The sequence below is a fragment of the Achroia grisella genome, unplaced genomic scaffold, assembly GCF_030625045.1.
Source record: "Achroia grisella isolate CSIRO2021 unplaced genomic scaffold, CSIRO_AGI_Agris_v1 utg204, whole genome shotgun sequence".
NCBI lineage: Eukaryota > Metazoa > Arthropoda > Insecta > Lepidoptera > Pyralidae > Achroia > Achroia grisella.
In genome coordinates this window covers 2288479-2309125 of record NW_026712703.1, presented here as the reverse complement: position 1 = coordinate 2309125, position 20647 = coordinate 2288479, and the positions used below count along the sequence as shown (strand labels likewise).

Genomic DNA, 20647 nt, shown 5'->3' with positions numbered 1-20647 from the left:
GGCTTTATTTACGTGATATAAAAGTTTATTGAAAATTATAGCTCACATTCGCAAAACCTTATTCTTAGCCAAAAGTACTCACTTAAAAAAGTATTCCAGGTTCCTGCATCTCAAACCAGCTACTCTGCAACAGACTTGAAAGCCGGTCGATATGATTTCTGGGTTACTGCTTCTACCATTATTGGCGAAGGGCAATCTTCAGCAACGGCTTCTTGCAGCCCTAGTGACAAAGGTAATTTTAATTATGTATCGAGTATAAACATGTTCGTCTACATACATTGAAATGTGTTTAGTAAATTAAAAATTATATATATTTTTGCCAGTTCCCGCAAAAATTGCTTCCTTTGATGAGTCGTTCATTGCTACCTACAAGGAAGACGTAAAGCTGCCGTGCCTTGCCGTCGGCGTGCCTCCTCCAAACATTTTGTGGAAGGTATATTACATACAAGTTGCTATTTCAATAACACCAAATGTACGTCTTATGTACATAATATCAATAAAACCCTTAGTGCTCAACTTTGGTAAATATTAATATATGGTAATGAAGGAAATGATGTGGATAATTACCTTTGTAATTGCTTTTAATTACTTAGATGAAGACTACAGTGAATTCTTTGTGCACTCAGGTCAAGGGACAACCTCTGGAAACATTGGAACGTATACGTCAACTGCCTGAAGGGTCGCTTCAGATTGCTGGAGTAGCGCGCGAGGACGCCGGCGAGTATTCATGTCACGTGGATAATCAATTTGGCACAGACACCGTTACCCACACGCTCTCTATTCTTGGTTAGTATCGAGGTTTTGGAACTTAATGGATTTATATTATTTTGTTAAATTCCATTACCAATAGTATAAGACGACTGATATTCGATGCGGGAGTCCTGAACACTAATGCTAGAAATATTATAACTTTCCTTATTAATTACTGACTGAGACCCATATCGCGACATAAACGAGCCTCATCAGGCAATTAATATAGCTTACAAGATACTGTTAGACAGTTTTGTGACTGTGAAAAACACATAAGTCACTGTGGCCGGTATCAAAAATAGCGGGATATTGTTTTTATTTACACTGCTATTGGAAGTAATTATAGACTGGTTTGCAATTACAGTTACATTATTATAAGCTGTAGTTATATTATTATAAAATTACATGAATATATAACTGCCAACTCCATATTCTGCAGCGCCACCCTTCCCCCCACAACTGACTATTGCGGCGTCGTCGGTGTCATCACTCACTCTGCGCCTGAAGCCATCTGACGAAGCTGAACAATCACCCGCCGCCGGTTACTCTATACACTACAAGCAAGAGTTTGGAGACTGGGAAACTGTTCAGGTCAGCTACATTTATGAAATTGAATCTATAAGTTACAGGCAGAGTAAATCTGAAGTACGTTTTGTTTTTTATTTTCCTAAACAACACCTTATTCTGCGATAATGAAATCTGTAATCAACTGTCGGTAAGTAAATTAGAAATTGTTTAAATTATTGTTCATAATATTTGTCAAATAATATTCTGACTAATATTTTGAACACTAATTTAAACAATTTCTAATTTACAGTAAACCTATCTATACCTACATTAATAATAATAATAAACTTTTTTCATAAATGTACGGTACAATTAAATATAGTTAGCCCTGGCTTTCGATATAGGTGAACCTGTGCCATGAAAGCCAGCCAACATTCTGTAAACATTTTTGGTACATTTGCAGTTGTGTACATAAAGGAATGAAAAAAAAACTTAAATACTTTTGAATAAAAAAAAAACTAAATGTATAAAAGAGACGCTATTCTTTCTGGCATACTAGATTGTACAGAACTTTAATTTAACACAATGTAGAAAGAAAAAAAATCAAAGTATTGTATACAAGAAAAATGAGGAAAAAGAAAAAAAATATATATTGTCCATGTCTTTGATTAGGAGTATGGGTATGTGGGTAAGTGTGTGTGTGTATGTATGTGTGTGTGTTATTTATATAGTAATTCTTTTACTATATATGTATGTAATTACCTGAGTTAAATTTTTAATACATTTTCTGTTTGATCATAGTCAAAACCTTTAACCAGGTTTTAGTGTTTTTAGCAGGTTTTTTCATCGTTTTTATGCTGTATCATTTGTTTACTTTATTATATAAGTAAGGCGTATGGAAGTTATAGTGTCTCTGGGCAAAGCTTGTTTTGGCAAATGGTACTGGGCAACGATCAATTCTTTTGTTTTCTACTATAGTTAAATTTGGTATAGTTTCTCTGTGGTACTTCATTATACAATTAACGATATACAACTTTCTAACGCTTAGAACTTACATTGTTTTTTTATTTCAGATTCCTTCTCACACCGATACTTACACATTAGAAAACTTATTTTGCGGATCTAAATATCAATTATATGTCACGGCCTACAACGGGTATGTATTTATTTATATTAGAAGTACTTACGTAACAAAATAAAACTGGGTAACTAGTTATAGGATAGTTTTTTTTACAACACAATAATGATGTTACTCATAGCAGCGTATATATTACATATCATATAAATTGTTTAAAAAAATATGTACATTGAAATGGATATAAAATTACTATATAAAAAAATACAAGGAAAAAAGTAAAAACAATTACCATTAACAACAATAATTATTATTTTAGTAAACTGCAATGAATAGATTATCTATCAGTATGCAATATAGCCACCGCGGAAAATTTTTCATCTCAGCATTATTCTTTCGCCTCCGAACGACCCAATTCAAACGGGGATCGAAATTACGACGACTTGAGCTTGAGCTGAGGTTCGAGCCCTAGCGGTGCCCTCAGAATAAAGTCGTATCCGTCAGGCAGGAGTTGACCTATAGCCGTTTCTTAAGTCCTTCCACGGGGGGGTTACCTAAATACGATGCGAATTAAAAAAACAACTTGTCATTCGGGACCCTTACTTGTATTATTGTTGTAAATAAGTATTCTTACATATCTTCTATCTGTAAATATATCTAGAATCTATAATAGATACATATGTAAAAGATCTCTTTGTATCCTTTCACCTTTCTGCGCTACAAGGAATATAATAAAAGTGAGCCCTATGTGCTACCACTATGATTATTGATAGATGAATATAGTGCACCCGCCTGTACTTAACGGTACCGCGGGGTACCGTTAAATAGTCAACCTGACATGACATTGCTGGTAATAGCGTCACTAGGCGCCATTACTAATCCCCTCTCGACCGAGGGGAGACCCTACTATATTATACATATGTAATGATGTTCAGCCTTAGTGCTAATTTATTATGAAAATAAATATAATGTTGTTGTTTAGGATCGGCACAGGTGAAGCATCGGATGTTGTATTCGCTGGAACTCGTGGCTCCAAACCTCCAGTGCCCAGGGCCACTGACTTCATCGAGGTCGGCAGTTCTTCGGTTACGCTTCACCTTAAACAATGGCTCGATGGCGGCTGCCCTATGAGCCACTTCGTAGTCGAAAACAAAAAGAAGTTAGTATGATTACCTACAGTATCCATTTTTTAGCAAATATGTTTGTATTTATTACATTAAAATACACTAGTATGAGGTGTTTTTAAAATAATAATCATTTCAGGGGCACCGCTGAATGGAATCAAATTTCGAATGCAGTAAAACCAGGCGGCAATTTTGTTGTACTTGGTAAGTATAGTTGGATACCTATATGTAGAGCTTATAGATTGTATGAAAGATGATTGTTACTCTACTTTGCCGAATAGGACCTAGCATAAAATGATAATTATTAAGTACATAAACAGGTTTTCATTTCATATTGCAAAATAATACTATATTTTGCAATATGAAATGCATACATATGATAATGAGCATGAATTCCAACTTTTTTTCGAACTATTCTAATGCTGTTGGCCGCAGCTGGCCTTTACAACTTTACCGAAATATAGGGGACGAGTGCAGATGACACTTAGAGCCACGCGAAAGGACTTATAGGGCAACTTCTGCCTGGCGAATACTACTTTAGTCTAGGCACCGCTAGGAGTTCGAACCTAGGCTCAATTTATTAGTTATATGTACATATATAAATAATAATATTAACGTAAGTATTTAAACAACTTTCAGACCTGGAGGCCGCTACTTGGTATACTTTAAGGATTACAGCACATAATAACGCAGGTTTCAACGTCGCCGAGTATGATTTCGCAACCCTCACTATGACTGGTGGTATGTAATTTAAATATTTAATATATATACTTTTGAGTTTTTGTGATAAATTCAATCGTACGAACGCTTTCTTTTTATTCATCGTTAATTTAATAATTTGTACAAGTGTACCTGAAATGCATCGCCTCTTTAATTCTATGTTTATAATTATTTTGTATGATCTATCACGCACGGAATTTCTTTATAATATGGCGGTTTGCATTTCAGGTACAGTAGCACCCGCACGCGATGTCGGCAACAACTTAACTACCGAGCAGACACTAAAGATTATCCTGTCACACCTAAACCTTATCGTGCCCGTGGTCGCTGCGATCTTAGTCATCATCATCGCTATTGTTGTCGTGTGCGTAGTGCGAGGCACGCGCGACCACCATAAAGGTACTTCACCGTTCATAATTTCTAGGAACTATCGCACCGCTACCCAACAATGTGGACGGCGGCAAGGACTTACCAGTGTGGGTCAAGGCTTGGTTGGAACCCGAAGTATTGGTGCCCATTCTAGCGACTATTGTCGTGTTCATTGTGGGAGTCGTCGTCATCTGTCTTACACTTGCACGTAGAAATGCTCCACATCGGCTGCGAGGTCAGAAGGACGTGTACTGTATGTATGGAGGCATGGATCGCCGCTTATCTCTTATAATTTATATCATTCGACATTTTCCTTAAGTTATAGATGTACTTACCTTAACTATTTGATATAATATGTTTCCAGCATGTAAACAGTGTCAGCGACACACTCATTTTTAGACGTTTTCATTGTTCTAAATTCATTATTTTAACTTATTCTTTGCAATTCGTATTAGTTTTAGCTAACTTCATAAACTTCTGTAAATAACAATATGACTAACAAAGACACATATATGTTGAAATCTTTATAAATAGTTAGTCAAATATTCTATCCGTTTTTTTACATTTTAATATTTTATCCAACTTATCGATTATATCTGCTTGTAATTATTATCTACATACAAGTGAATATATATTATATAGGTCACTACAAAATAATGATGCTACAGTATCTTTGTTGGTTACTGGTGTTAATTGTGAAACCACCTGTACTAATGGTACACATACTGACTGGCGAGGCACAAATGACAAACGATAGAATTAGTCTGAGAGAATGAAATCAGGACATATTATTTTTTATCACGAATTCACTACAAATGTATCTGCAGATGGACATTGTGAAGGTCGTAATGACAATAGTTATGAAAATGTGCCCAATCTCCGACGCATTTCCAACATTGTGGGTTTGTACAGATGATGCAGTGTATAATGCGTCCCAAGCCGCGATGGGCGGAGGCGGAGGCACGCTCGACAAGCGCGGCGGACTGCGTGACGAACTCGGTTATATTGCGCCCCCCAACCGCAAGCTGCCACCCGTTCCTGGCTCCAACTATAACACCTGCGATAGAGTTAAGCGTCAGGCCGTTATCAGTAAGTATGGTATTACTGATTTGATATATTTCATATGCACCTTTTCTTGACCAGTGTACAGTGCAGTGTACAATAGGTCGCACTCACACATCTGGATGACTTGATAAATGGCCACCGCGTCGTCGGATGACTGCTCCAGGATACTTAAATAACTTTTTCTATTTTATTATTATAGCTTTTTTTCTCTATTTGCACGATTTTCCTTTCATTCTTCAGTATTCTTGTCTATGCTGTATTGTAAGAAAATGTAGAAGAGATTTACATTTATAGGTGGAGGTAACTAAAAACCTCTCTAGATTATCAGTTATATGTTCTTACTGGGATTATTATGGTATTTAATTCAAATAGCTATAAACGTTGACAACTTCGGACTAACCTTGTTCCTAATATTATGTTGTTCAAACTTTACTCGGGTTATACGAGTATGTACCTACCTACATTTTGACGGTATAAACCGCTTCCTAAATATATAGGAATGGTAGTGTAAGCCATAACGGTGAACCTTTAATAACATTTAACTGAAGTTTAATTTAAGTTAATCGTAGTTCCAAAATAATCCCAATAGCTATGAATAGTTTATCACTTTATATTTAATAAATATTTAATTTTAGTAGTGTCTATAGTAACACTTATTTTTATCCATCATATTGGCAAAAGCTACAACTTTCATTGTTTTTGCGTGTCCCCTTGCTTAATCCTCAGCTGTGTTGTCCGCTTGATTGTAAAGCGATGTTTAAAATAAGTTATTATCTTCAAATTTAAAAACATCACAAATGGCCAGGAATAGACACTGGTGCATTCATTATCCGTAGATTTATGGAATGCCTCTCAAATATTATCTCGCTGTTGTCTACTCGCGTGTACACTTTAGTTGGTACCTATATTTAATGTTACTTATCTACAGTACCTGGATTAATTACACGCGATGATATAGTATGTACGTTAATATTATATGCGTAATACGTAAGTGTACGTGAGATTTCAAAGCGAGATGGTGTATGGGAGTATGCGGTATATGGTACGCGCATGCGTAACGCAGTAGTGTGGTTCAGTGGGCGCGCATTCTACGTGGGACCCGCGTCGTCATCACTACGAGAGGGTGCGACGTCCTCGTATGCGCCGCACTGGTTCCGGAGACACCATTTCCACAGGTATTCTTTATTAAGTACTCCATGACGTTCCATCCCAAACAGAAATGTCAGCTAAGTATCTGCATATATTTTAGATCTGACGATTACCTATCACAGTTAAAATGTCTAGTTTATTTACATTTACTTGTGTTGGAATGGATCGAAATGTAGAATTTAAGCTAGCATGCTGGTGGCTTCATTAGTTTGTAGATAGCCTTGCCGTGAATTATTTATATATATGAATTTTATTATATAAAATCTTATGTTTATAATTTATGCGATTTATTAACCATAGTTTTAAGTAGGTAAGTCGCAGTCCGACGTGTATGCTACTAACATTGCCCGCTGTGTGCGTATTTGTATAGTAATACTCATTGTATTTCGAGTGTTTAATAATGTATTATATATTATCATAACATACGAGTATATCTCACTACCTGACAAATAACTTCATTATTTCCAACAAGTACTGCACCCCATTTTGTAATATTATCCTGTATTTATTTCAGTTTAAAAAAGCTTTACAAATTAAAACACTATTCAAATTTTAATATGACACTTTGTATAATCTAACAATAAAATGGTCAGGACGTAATAAATGCATAATATGTTACGTGTAAGTAAGTGTTTTACACTTTTCTTAATGGTGTGGTCAACAAAATCAGTTCTCTACAATCTATTATGCCACAACAGAAATATACTTTTACATTTTACAACAGCACTTAGTTCACATTACCATAAAATGTACATTAATATCTTGTGTATAATTCACAGGCATGGAAGATGAAATCTGCCCATACGCGACATTCCATCTGCTAGGCTTCCGCGAAGAGATGGATCCAAGCAAGGCGCTGGCATTCCCGCATCACCATGCTGCGCATGCTGGTACCCTCGCACATCCTCACCCCCACCACCCCGCGCACTCCCGAGCTGGGTCACAGAGCATGGTGAGAATCTCTTCACTGTCTTACAAACGCTATACGAATAAATAGTAAATATGTCTTATAAAAGCTATAAAAGATTCAGCATTTTTACTATTCACCATGTCTTCGTTGTATCAGATCCCACATTTTGTTCGTTATAGTGGATCTAAAAATAGGTAAAACAAACTCGATTTCAACCACTAAGTATACCTATTTTTTGGCTTTTTTGTCTGTATTAATTTAAGGCTTTTTGTCCATTTTTGGTACGTCAGTCCCATCGTACCATACGTATTTGATATGTTATGACATTCTAGTATCTTCTCCTCCTCCTCTTAAAATAATAGTTGTACTATTATTTTAACAATTAAACAAATTTTATTTATTTGCTATGCATTATATATTTGTTTCATTTTATTAAATGAAAATATGAGCTTGAATTATAATGACAACTATAATAATACTTTATTTGCCAAATGTAGGTAAGTATTAGTTTTAAAAATATGTTGTCGAGATCCGTCCGTTGTCCGTATCTGACTAATCTCATGACAGGTGTGCAAAAATCAATTTGTAATTAAAATTGTAACAAAATAGATCAATATCTAATAAAGGTTTTTTATACTTGTCGGTTTCATATATACGACGAATATTTATATAATTACTTACATAAAAATCTCGATAGATTTTCATTCAATTCATGATAAATAAATTATTAATTTTATACACAGCCAAGAGCTAACAGCCGCTATGCCCGTAAGAACTCTCAGGGAGGACAAAGTGCTATTTATTCTACTGCTCCCGAATACGACGACCCCGCTACCTGCGCCGAAGAGGATCAATACGTAATTATTTTAACGACTCGTACTAATAAAAATACTATGTATTTTTCAAATCATTAATATATTCCTTAGTGCATATATGAAAAGCATTACAATAATCATATATTGTACATGGAATTCTAAATAGATTATATATTCATAGAATTACTACAAATATAAGAAGGAAGAACAGTATCTGCTATGGTGTACTTGGTTGGTTACCAAAAAATATTATTACAGATTTACAGACTATGTCTGCTTATCTTACGGAAAAATTGTTTTTCTGATCAATGATCAAATTATTTACCACTCCTAAATTCACAAACTTTCATTTTAATTTATGTTAGTACACTAGATGATGTAAATAGTCGGATTGTCTCATTATAACAACGTGGGCGTGAATTGTTTGCAGCGCGCTCGCTACTCCCGACCTATGTACGCATGCGGACCTGAGTATGACGAACCTGCTTGCTGTGCACCTGAAGACGAACAATATGCCGGCGCTTATGGCACCCCCTATTCCGATCACTATGGATCACGACCTAGCATTGGTATGTATTTTTTTATCCTGTTAGGAAGCATGACACTATTTCATATTGAACTCTGTAACGTATAATGGCAACGAATTTAATTTTTGAAGATTATTCCTACATTGGTTTAATATTGTAGGTTTCATTCTTGATATGGAAATAAAATGTTGGAAATTGAGTATATAAATATAATATAAAAAAATATAGCTGTGACATTAATGACGGACGGATTAACGTTAACATTAGTTCCTAAGTATTGCAATATATGACAAGTTTCATGGGTGGTATGGCATATTATTATTTTTACTCTTCACAAATAGACGGTTATCACTTTCCATCTGATGGGCTTGTTTGCGATTTCAAGTTATATAAAAAATACATGACAGGAACACGCAAGTGCGGCGGATCTCCCGAACCTCCCCCACCACCACCACGTAACGTCAACAACGACAACAACTGCTCCTCCTCATTCAACGAAAGCAAGGATTCGAACGAAATTTCCGAGGCCGAATGTGACCAACCACGCAACTATCCTGGTACGTAGAACCTATGTAAATAAATAAATATATATATGAACAGCAACTAGCATTGCCTACGATTGCTTCCTCATTTGTTCCTCAGTTGAAACATATATCGTTATTCACAAAATCTCTTTATCTATTAATAATTTTAAAATGGTTATAGATAATTAATATAATAATGGATATCAGTACAAAATATTATATTTTGAATTTAATAATATTATAATAAAATTTAATAAAATTGTTCTTCTGACAGGGACACAATTAAATTGAGATTACTGAAAACAAATTGAAACATTTATTTATATATATATATATTTATATAGTCATACTTTTTAAGTAAGATTTTGAATTATACACGTACATAATTTATAACCTATTACGAATATATGATCAATGTTTATTATGTATACATATACACTCTACCTCACTATACGTACATATATTAGTATAATATAAGAAGTATGACGATCAAGATCATCGAGTTATTCGATAAATCACACATCATCCATTTAAAATTCCATATCAAATTAATTGTCGGATTGGTCCATGCACTCATGGGTGTCACCTGAACAGAAGACGGTAAAAATATTTCAGTTCAATAATTAATTTATGTTAATTTTCATTGTGACTGACAGCATGCAAAATGTTTCTCAATACTTATTTCTTAACAATATTGAATCTCAAGCTTACGTATTATAGACGTTTACGCAATTGGCTTTCTAGATTCTTTCTTTCAAAATTACATTCTATATAATAGGTATGTTTGTATTTTTCTACTTCTTACAGTGTGAATTACGCGGCAAAATTAATTATATCAATTTAATAGTGAAACTATTTCTTACCTCGTTAAAAATAACAAAGTATAATTGATGAATTTCTTTAATTATGCCACGTATATACGTACTGAAGGTAACTTAGGGTTTTCAAAATTTTATGAATCATTGATCTTTATGTGCTTAGACGTGATTGTGTTAACTAATTATTTCTATTTAAAAAAATATTGGTTCTGTAGATTTAGTACATCTATGTTTTGGACATTGTAATCATAGAGTATCCACTCTATGTATTATTATTACAATATTTATGACGTGACAGTCATAGAGTGGATATTGTATGATCGGTATCAGTAGAGGGCAGGTGTCTCCGAGTATCGTGTCTAGAGTAGAGCTCGTCGTGACTTGTGTGTTGTTGCAGTCAGGGCCCACACTGCCAAGGACGGCATGCACAGCGAGGAAATGAGGAAACTCATTGACAGGTCAGTTCAACGAGACCTAACGTACCACTCATGCACTACATTTCACCACACCATAAATTGTGACAGCAATTGGAAACAAACTATCATCACGTAAACACTAACCCCATAAGTTACACATAAATTTGGATATGTGAGACACCATACATTTTATTTTCTTTATATTACGAAATTAATAAATTTGTGACAAACTCCTTTGTGTCATTAATCGAAGCTACATATTTACCTATATATAAAAATTAAAGATCAAACAGAAATAAGTAATATTTAAAAAAAGAACAAATTACCTATTTTTGCATGCTGATGCATGCAATCACGTTAAAGTAGTTTCGATTAAAATAATATATTTATTATAAATCTTAATTGTCTAAACATTACCAATTCTCATGGAGGTCTAACATTTTGGTGCGTGTATCAGCCAACATTATATAATTCTATTATATCTAATAGAAAACATACCAACATTTTTTGTATAATATACCTATATATAAATAATTATTTAGTGTCTATCTCTACCAATATCTATCTACGATTTGTGACATTTTCATTCAATTAAGGGGGTCTTCCTATGTGACGGCCTGTTTTTTAGGGATATTTTAGGATTTTTTTTTCTACGACCAGTAAATATTTAGAGCTTCAAGTTTTTTATCATTTATTAACACATATTTGGACAGTATAAATATAAAATTTCAGCTAAAAATATTCAGTCAAACTAGAGTTACAGCGCTCTGAACACCCCCGCCTCGAAAAAAAGAGCTCCCACTTCCTCCGCGATTCCGGCTGATCGGCTTATCTGAAAAAAAAAAAAAACGGCGTTTTAATTTGTAGGCTTAAAAGCACGGAATGACCTATAATCAAATGAATATAAAAAAAATTGGATTTTTGATAGACATTTGAAATAAAAGTTGCAAATTAGGCGTTTTTTTTTTTTTTTTTGCTATAAAAAAAATCGAAGTTTTGAAAATTTTCGATTGATAATAGTTCATTCCATGCGTTTACATATATTGAGTGTGCCCTGTAAATTTCAAGTAATTCGGTCCAGCCGTTTCTGAGATACAATGGAGGAAAGTTTGAAAAACACAGTTTTGAGAAAAACGCGTTTAAAGTTTCAAGTCCGTTAAAAACTATTAAAATATCAACTTACTCTCAATCGGCGATGCCTGGTCCATAGAGTATTCCTTCCTCTTCCTCGTGAAACTCTTTTAAAGCAGATTGTTCAGCTCTTGAGTCAATCCTGGCTTGTTTAACGACATCACTTACGCGCCGCTCAGAGCGTAAGATTCGCTTTTCATCCCGTTTCTCAACATACGCTATCCCATAATCGACATAACTTTTAAAATACCTTGAAAACCTTCATTAAAGATAATAACTGCTAAGTAGCTAGCAATTTCAACAACTTTGGGACCAGAATGAAGATGTTTAGGAGCGAAAGTCCAAATCAAAGAATTCAAAGATTCGTTATTGTTTTGTGTCTCTGCTCCTAAACAACGAATTAATAATTCGTCTTTCGATAAATCTTCGAAAACCGGTATATATAGGTGGTTTATCGTGATGAAATTGGTCCAGTTCATTATTAGCTTCAGCCTACGCCATTTACACCAACTGTCTTCGCCTTCTGGACAAAATTGATGCTGAGGGTTTTCATCAGAAGAACATTTGTGATAGTACGTTGCCCAAACTTCCTTTCTCATCTTCAAGCGAATCTGGATGGCGTCGAATTGCTAATCCGTAGAATTTTGTAATTTCTTGGATAACTTTCTTGGATAGACTAAAATAACTTCGGTAAAATATTATAACAATAGAAATTTCTGTTTAAGTCTGGAGAAACGTGTCTAAACTTGTATAAACAAATATATTAATAAAAGGGAGGCCAGGTATAAAGCCGACGGTACACAATAGGCCCGGTCTCTAACTGCCAACTCACCGCTCCGAACCGCTCTTTCTTTTACCTGCTGTATCTTTAAAACGACTTCGAATTTTCAAAAATCGCTTTACTACCGTATTCTAGACATGTTAAGGGAGCAATTTATGAAAAAAAAAAATCGATTTTTTCAACCCATCACATAGAAGACCCCCTTAAATTTCACAATTTTAGTGTTAATTGTCAACAATATGCCTTGATGACAATTAACATTCTTACTTATTTTAACCCCTTTTGTATGTGTTTATTCTTATTTTATAAAATAATTATTCCTAACGATAATCACAAATCAAATAAATATAAAAATATTCATTAAATTCTTGTTAATATCCTCCAGCAAAATATTTAACAAAGAAATTACGCATTTATTAATTAATTTCTTTATTAACATTCCAAATAAAACTAATATATCATGAATGTAAGTATGTAGTACAGTCTGATTACAGCATTGGAATTTGTTAGACCACTTAGCCGTGTAAATGAAGTAGATACAAAAATATTGTTTACTTTGACATCTATTCAACTCAAAACTAATACAACAGACTTAGCCGATCCTTGCGTGTGTGCTAGTACCATTACATGTGTCGTGCCATAGACCATATTATAATAACGCATCGTGTATAACTAGTCTATGCCGTAATAAAGCATGTGTTATGTTCTGCATCCGTGGTCTACAGGAAACAGTAAGTGAAAGTATGTGAAAAAGATATCTTATTTATTAAATATCTTTCATTTTGCTATCCTCTTTTATGTGTTTTTTTACGTGATTAATATTATGTGGCTAACACTCTAACCTATATTGTGCACTATAAACCCATTTATTTTGCTGAAAGAATGGTAAGACAAAACATTCCAATGCCCACAGGCTACATTTTTTAATAGTTTATCATAACCGGCATGGATTGTATTTTGCAGGTATTTAAAAAAATAGGCACTCTGTAATCCTATTTTTTACTTTTTTGTTAACTTGCACTAGTTATATTCCAAAACTGCTTGCGCGCTCCTCAACAATATTAAAAATCCTTACGACACTACTACTTCAATCTTTAACGCCTATGGAATTTAACGTGAAACTTCTTCTTCTATAATAACTGATTTTGTGTTATGCTGACTTGCTTGTCAGCTTTGTTTTTATACCAAACCGAACCCATCACGTACACCTCTCCGTTGTTGTTCTGTGGATGTATAAATTGTAAACTGTGTTACTAAGAACAAAACTTCTGTTACGGAGCCCGCTTGTAGAGAGGTATTTTTAAGTAGCATATTTAACCAAGAATTCTACCTATTACGAGTACGATTAAAATATATACAAATTTCTATTTAATTTCAAAAATTTTTGCTTTTTGAAAAGATGTATATAGCAAGTAGTTTATATTCCAGCTGATTATTTTAAAAGTTAATTACTTTTCTTAAATTTCTAAGTAGGTAATATAGACTTAGGTACATATAAAATATATAAATATATCTGTAGCCGAAATGATTACACGTATTGCGTATTATGTTTAAAGTTTCTCAACTATTATAAAACACTATTAAAATAGTTACCGAATTGAATTCTAAACAATTTTTTTTTTATTTATTGAAAGAATAATAATTAATGAAGTAAAACAATAATTATATAGTCTATTTTCGGATAAATTTCAGACCAGAAGCAGCCACCCCAATCCCCCAGCAAGCAATCCACGGGCGGGGGGGACTCACAGCCTACGATACTGTGGCAGTGTAACTTGTAAATCAAGACCACAACCACAGAGCGACACGCAGCCAACTCGGTGTTTTTAATTTTATGGACCATCAACATCTTGCTGAAACAATGTAGCCCATTTTATTTAGCGGCAATATTTACGCTAATTAAATTATGCCAAGCGCTGCGAACAATTGTTTTCAGCAAGATAGTGATCCTAGTGCCAAAAAATTACCTTTATTTTATTTAATTCATTTTATTAGTGTGTCGCTAATTTGTGTTGCTGTTTCCTTTTGAAATTATCCCAACTTAGTTGGCTGGATTTTTCTTTTAGTTTTAATTCTACGTGGGCACGAGTTGTGCCATATTCGTATTATTTATATGTAGGTTTGGGCTCAACAAGTCTGTAGTAAAATTGCATAGTTGGTTGACGTCTGCTTTTCTAGTAGAGGCTACCTGTACCGGCGCGTCATTTTGTAGTATTACCATGAAATATATAAAACGGAAAATTATGGTTGTGGTAGTTATTTCAAATTGATATACCTATATTCGTTTTAGTAAAGTGACGCGTTCTCTAAACCTAACCAAATACATAATATTAATTAGATACCTGCATGTAATAGACAGCGATAATAAGCCAAGTGTCGCACGTTTACTACAGACAGATGCTGTGTCGACAGCGAGTTAATATTTACCTTATTTGATCTTATTTGTTTAGCTTAATTTAAAAATTAAAATGAGTATTGGGTTTACCACAAAGTTTCGGTTTAAATTAAGCTCAACAATTTAACAATGTGATATTTTTGTATTTTTATCCCGTTTTATTTTTACGTGATGTATTACTAATACGTTATTTGTACTCGTAGAAAGGTAATTTATAGATAATCCAGCAATGGCTTGGATGTGACAATGCTTCCTTTTAATTAGTAATGTTATAGTTTTCTTAACGACTTTGAATTATTATTGCCCTTCTATACTCCTTTTTTTTTCTATTACGTTTGCGTTTACGCATATACTATTTAGATTAAGATTAGTGTTAAGCTTCTTTTTATAGTAATTAATCAATTAATCAACTTTTAAAAAAGTAACTACTATTTAATCAGTAGCTAGTTAGTAACATACTATGTGTTACATTATAATTATATGAAATTTAATATTAAAGGTAAACTATTTTAATCGCCGCGATGAAATATACACCTATGGGACATAGGTATACATATATACTATTACAATATAGTTACCTTACCAGTATAAAGGAGTAACAAATTGAACATCATCGAAGAAGTAATAAACATTACTGACATGGAATTTAAATGCTTTTTAATATTACTCTAGTATACTAAGGCGCATTTTTATTAATCATACTATTAATCGTAATTTTATCCTTCTATATTTATGCAAATGATTAGGTGTAAGACACGCGTGTGTCGTTTTCTAGGTGTTTCCCTTATATGTTGTGCATCGTCGTGTAAGCTTGGCAATGTAGGCTTCTAGTTAGGTTCTCGCGACTTCCTAGCAACCGATATCTTCTCATAACCTTCCAATTAGGAAATTTGAATTAAATTGAAATTAGTTAAAAATTAATGTGAACAAATTAAATAAGAATTTTATTCGAAATTATAATAATAGCTATGCATTGATAATAATTAACAAGATATTTTATCAAGATGCTGAATTGTGTTGGCGTATTTTTTATCGTGACACTTTCTTTTATATTCTCGTGGCAATATAAGTTTTGCGTATAGTCAAAAGTTGATTAACTTTAGTTATAATGACAAGTAACGCAATGCAACGCAACTAACTGTTTGTACCAAAGTGTTTGATTTGTATTGAATAATAAACTACTCAAGAGTCGACAACATGAACTTGTTTTATTTCGACACATCCACTATTATTCCATGCTGAGTGAAGGGAAATCAAATTATAGTTTTCTACTGAGATGGTAGGAATATTTATTTATACATAAGCAATATAATAAATACGATTTTAACACTAACTGTTGTTGACTATAACTTGATAACCGTTCACGCTGTAGCCGCTGCCTTCACGATCTCTTCTGCCACCTCAACAGCAATGGCAGCTTCCGCTTTAGCCTATAAATAATAACAAACATTATTAACACTTAATAAGATTTTGTTAATGTAAACACTATTGTACTGAAATAGAGATATTCTAGGAATTATTTAACAATGAATTATGAAACAAAAATTAAGAAAATATGCAAACACGGTGTCAATTTTTCAAAGAGGTATCGTCTTCTTTTGAGCCGTAAAAAATAGCAGTATTTAAACGTCTTATTTTATCTACTTTACATCTAGATTGAGGAGGCATCAAATGTAGTCCTTGGGGTGAACATTTTGCTGGGTATATCTGAGCTGGGTGAACCCAAGGTGGCAGGCAAGTCGCAAGCCTGTCAACATGTCCCAGATTTATTTAAATCAATCATTTTGGATTTATATAAATAAATAAATATAAATGTTTGCATATAAAATTCTAAAACACTAATGCTTTCATGGTATCAGGGTATAGAAACTAATGTATTTCTGCTAATATTCAAGTACTGTAAATTTACAAATGAAGATATGGCGTTTGGCATGGCTTATTGAAGCTCATTGTCGCTGCGGTCCAAGTTCTTCAGTCCATGACATAAAAAGCTATCGTGGTAATTACTTACATTATCTTTAAAATCTACACAATATACAAAATGTCTGATGATATTATGACAAACCTTATCATTAGCTGCAGAGCTAAGTTCAGATTGGGCTTTACTAAGGGCCTCTTGTGCGGCGCTACGATCCAAATTTTCTAATGGATGAGCTTCTTCCGCTAGTACCTGCAAAAGTATAAAAAAAAATTATACTCTGTGATATACGTTTATAATTTCACACTGTATTCAACTATGCGCAGATTTAGAGCAGTAGACAAAGTAGACTAGAATAGACAATATAAAAACTGCAAAGAATAAAAGAAAAAAAGTCGACAAATGGTTTACTAGCATTGAAATGGATATGTCATGATTTATTTCATTAATATCGACATTAATACAAGTATACGCCTCAATAAAAGTATAATCCTAAAATGAAAGCATATGACCCGGTAAACCCGCGCTAAACCTCTTGTTTATCATTGTACATCAACAGAATGATGAAAAATGTGTGTGTAAATAATGAGGTGATTGTGAACAACGATGAATGAATGAAGAAAACATATTATGCCGACCGCAAATAAATGAGATAAGGAAGAAGCAGATGATGATGATATGAATCCTTGCATAATGTAAATGTTCTAAGAATACTATAGGACTCACAATAATGACAGTATTTATTATACACTAGCTGTGCCTGCGGTTTCACCTGCATGATATTTGTAGCCAATGTGTTATTCTGACGTATCATTACATAGTATAAAACAAAGTCTTAAGACTGCTATGTATACTTAGTATGTTAGGTATGCATAAATCTTTAGAACTACGCAACGGATTTTAAAGAGTTTTTTTACTACATAGTGATTCTAGAGGAAGGTTTATACATGTATAATACATGTACACCTGTGCGAAGCCAGGGCGAATAGCTAGCAAGCTATACTACTGTAAAGTTTCTTCGAAATCCATTCAGTAGCTTTTGCATGAAGGAGTAACATATATCCATCCATACTCACAAAGTTTTGCATTTATAATATTAGTAACATTCACTTCTAGTCATTATGTATTATATATCATAATAGCAAAAACTAAAATATAATGTATACAAAAATGTGTTACCTGAACAGAAGAATCATCATTTACTGTAATTGTTCCAGAAGAGACAAAGATCTTGTTTTGTTTGCCATCATTTTCAACCACAGTCACAACACCAGGGCGAAGAACAGCTATAAGCATAAAAATCTATACTTAACATTGTATAATTATAATCATACTATGAACTTAATAATATATATATACTTCAATAATAACTATGTACTTCAGATACATGTAGATAGATATATGTAAAGGGAGACAAAGATTGAAAAAAATTAATGACCTATGAGGAAAATTGTATTCATAAAAAACATACTATGCTGGTCCCAAATAATCGAAGAAAGGCAACAATGATAAATCAAACTGACCAATATACCAGTTATAATACCTTTCAGATACACATAACTTGTAGAAAATGGCTTTGTCCAGAAGTTACATATAAATATACATTACACATCAATTACTTTCTAGCAATTGCTTTCTATTTAAGTGCTATGAACTGCCTTGTTTGAGTATAATATCTACTTTTTTTGGGAATAACAAGGGGTTTTGCTTATTATCCTGCTGTAACATTACATTTACTTACCAAGTGTTGGTACATGCTTTGGCAGAATGCCAAAAGATCCACTGAATGATGGTACATCAATTTGTTTCACCACTTGCTTATCATAAAACACCTGTAAGCAGTTAATATAATATCAATAATGTACCACTAATTAACTAACAAAATATTGAATATTGTAAAATCTACAAGTTTATTTCTAAAAGATATCTAAACTAAATAATTACAAACTTTCTTTGGTTCCACAAAATAAAACATATTCTAGATATTGCTAATAACAATCTGAATTTTATTTCTCGTCTCAAACCTCAATAGCAATAAATACATTTAATTATATTTCGGGACAGTGCTTAGGTGGTACTAAGGAAATAACAAACTAAATACTACTTTTTATAACAATTTAAATTACTTCTAATAGTTAGCCTCACCAAATTAAAATGTATGTAGTATTGATGGAAAATGATTATAATACAATTATCCTAATTATATGTTTGTTTTTATTATTCAAATAATGTAATTGTAAAATGAAATTAATTCTGTACTTTGAAATAATCATTTAGTTTTAAGATTATGTCTACTGATACTAATGTTATAAAAATTACAATTGAATATTTAATAACACCTTTATGGATGCTTTAGAAGACATACAAATTATAAAATTTTACTATAAAATATTTACTATAAAGAGTTAGACTGTAAAATCCTTCTGGGTAGGTACCCAGAAGGATCAGTCTAACCTATTTAAACTGCCAAGCAGCTTGTCTTGGGAGCTTTGTAGCAGCATCAATTATCATTGTCAATTATAATTATCTCAGTGTTCTGGAATGGCAATTAATGAGTGGTATAACAGGTGTCACATAATAATGTGATGTCTATAGTTCTGTTCATGTATACAGGTGATGGTTAACACTTACCATCAGGTAGGCCGCGGTTTGTTTGTCATTACAATAAAATAAAAAATTAAACTTCAATTATTATTATAATTACCTTATTACCAGCAGCAAATGTGAGTGCTAAATCACCTTCCTTGGGTGCATCAGCATAATTACGAACTTGGAGCCTCCTTGATGCACTCCTTAACATGTTACGAAGTGCCATGGCCATTCTAAAATTTTATTGAAATATTATAAAGACATATAAGGTATATTTGTACCTCAATACATATTTTATATAAAAGTAGTGATTTAAAATTATTACTATTAAATTTTCATTATCAGGGCCCAATTTAAGTACATTAGTAATACAAACTCATAGCAATAACTTTTGTTGAAAGAGTACACATTTGAAAGTAAATAGGTGTTTTATTAATAAAGTAATGGTAGCATTCATTCGCTTCAATGTTATTTTTTAAATACTTCAAATCTATGTAATGTTTCAGTAGTAAGTCGTTTTTAAAATATACAATATAGTTTTGATATAACCTCACTTGTTAAACAAGAATAGTTAAAATATGCTAACTAAGAAGAGACCAACTATAATAACCAGACCATAATAAGAAAACATGCGAGATATTAGCATTAACTTGATGGATACAACACTTAGCAATTGTTTCTACTGAAAAAGAAAAATTGTGGTCTAAATATGAAGACTTATGTAACGTCTGAATGATAGATAGAGAATAATGATAACAAATGTAAGCCTGAATTTAATGATAATTGTATTACTTACATTTATAATATTATTACAAGATACACCCAAGTATAAATATCAGAAAGTAGTAAGAATTAGAATTATTTTAAACTATGACAGTGAATCCTGAATATCGTAATTAATTGAAATCTGAAAAATCGAAGAATGACGGACGACGGACGATCAATGTTGCCAACATGAGCATTTGAACTGACGTACAAGGTACTGTCAAACTTAGAGATTGAACTGTATGTTCTAAGCCTTAATTCAGAAATGTATGAAGTAAATTTGATAATGTAATGCTTTA

The 20647-nt window shown here is 32.9% G+C and overlaps 2 protein-coding genes across 51 annotated transcripts in view; one reads left to right on the top strand and one right to left on the bottom strand.

Moving 5' to 3' along the window:
• Positions 1-15785, top strand: part of LOC131842064 (cell adhesion molecule Dscam2) — a 71060-nt gene extending 55275 nt beyond the window's left edge. For 29 of the 50 annotated variants that reach the window (XM_059190523.1, XM_059190524.1, XM_059190507.1 and 26 more), the window contains 17 exons: positions 100-232; positions 324-433; positions 627-786; positions 1190-1341; positions 2331-2413; positions 3315-3491; positions 3596-3660; positions 4096-4197; positions 4601-4798; positions 5458-5634; positions 6687-6785; positions 7539-7711; positions 8413-8526; positions 8915-9053; positions 9419-9568; positions 10751-10811; positions 14374-15785. In XM_059190523.1, coding sequence (XP_059046506.1) covers positions 100-232; positions 324-433; positions 627-786; positions 1190-1341; positions 2331-2413; positions 3315-3491; positions 3596-3660; positions 4096-4197; positions 4601-4798; positions 5458-5634; positions 6687-6785; positions 7539-7711; positions 8413-8526; positions 8915-9053; positions 9419-9568; positions 10751-10811; positions 14374-14455 — 2175 coding nt within the window. In that variant the 3' untranslated portion in view covers positions 14456-15785. Of the gene's footprint in view, positions 1-99; positions 233-323; positions 434-626; positions 787-1189; positions 1342-2330; positions 2414-3314; positions 3492-3595; positions 3661-4095; positions 4198-4404; positions 4576-4600; positions 4799-5457; positions 5635-6686; positions 6786-7538; positions 7712-8412; positions 8527-8914; positions 9054-9418; positions 9569-10750; positions 10812-14373 lie in introns of all 50 variants that reach the window. The other 21 variants (XM_059190517.1, XM_059190516.1, XM_059190504.1 and 18 more) reach the window with 4 other exon arrangements.
• A 555-nt stretch (positions 15786-16340) lies between these two features.
• Positions 16341-20529, bottom strand: LOC131842070 (ATP synthase subunit delta, mitochondrial). The gene is made up of 6 exons (XM_059190553.1): positions 20380-20529; positions 19699-19816; positions 18736-18826; positions 18174-18280; positions 17142-17246; positions 16341-16506 (listed from the first exon to the last, which is right to left on the bottom strand). Exons 2-6 carry the CDS (start codon positions 19813-19815, stop codon positions 16438-16440), a joined length of 489 nt encoding a protein of 162 aa, XP_059046536.1. The 5' UTR covers position 19816; positions 20380-20529; the 3' UTR covers positions 16341-16437.
• Between the last annotated feature and the right edge of the window lie 118 nt (positions 20530-20647).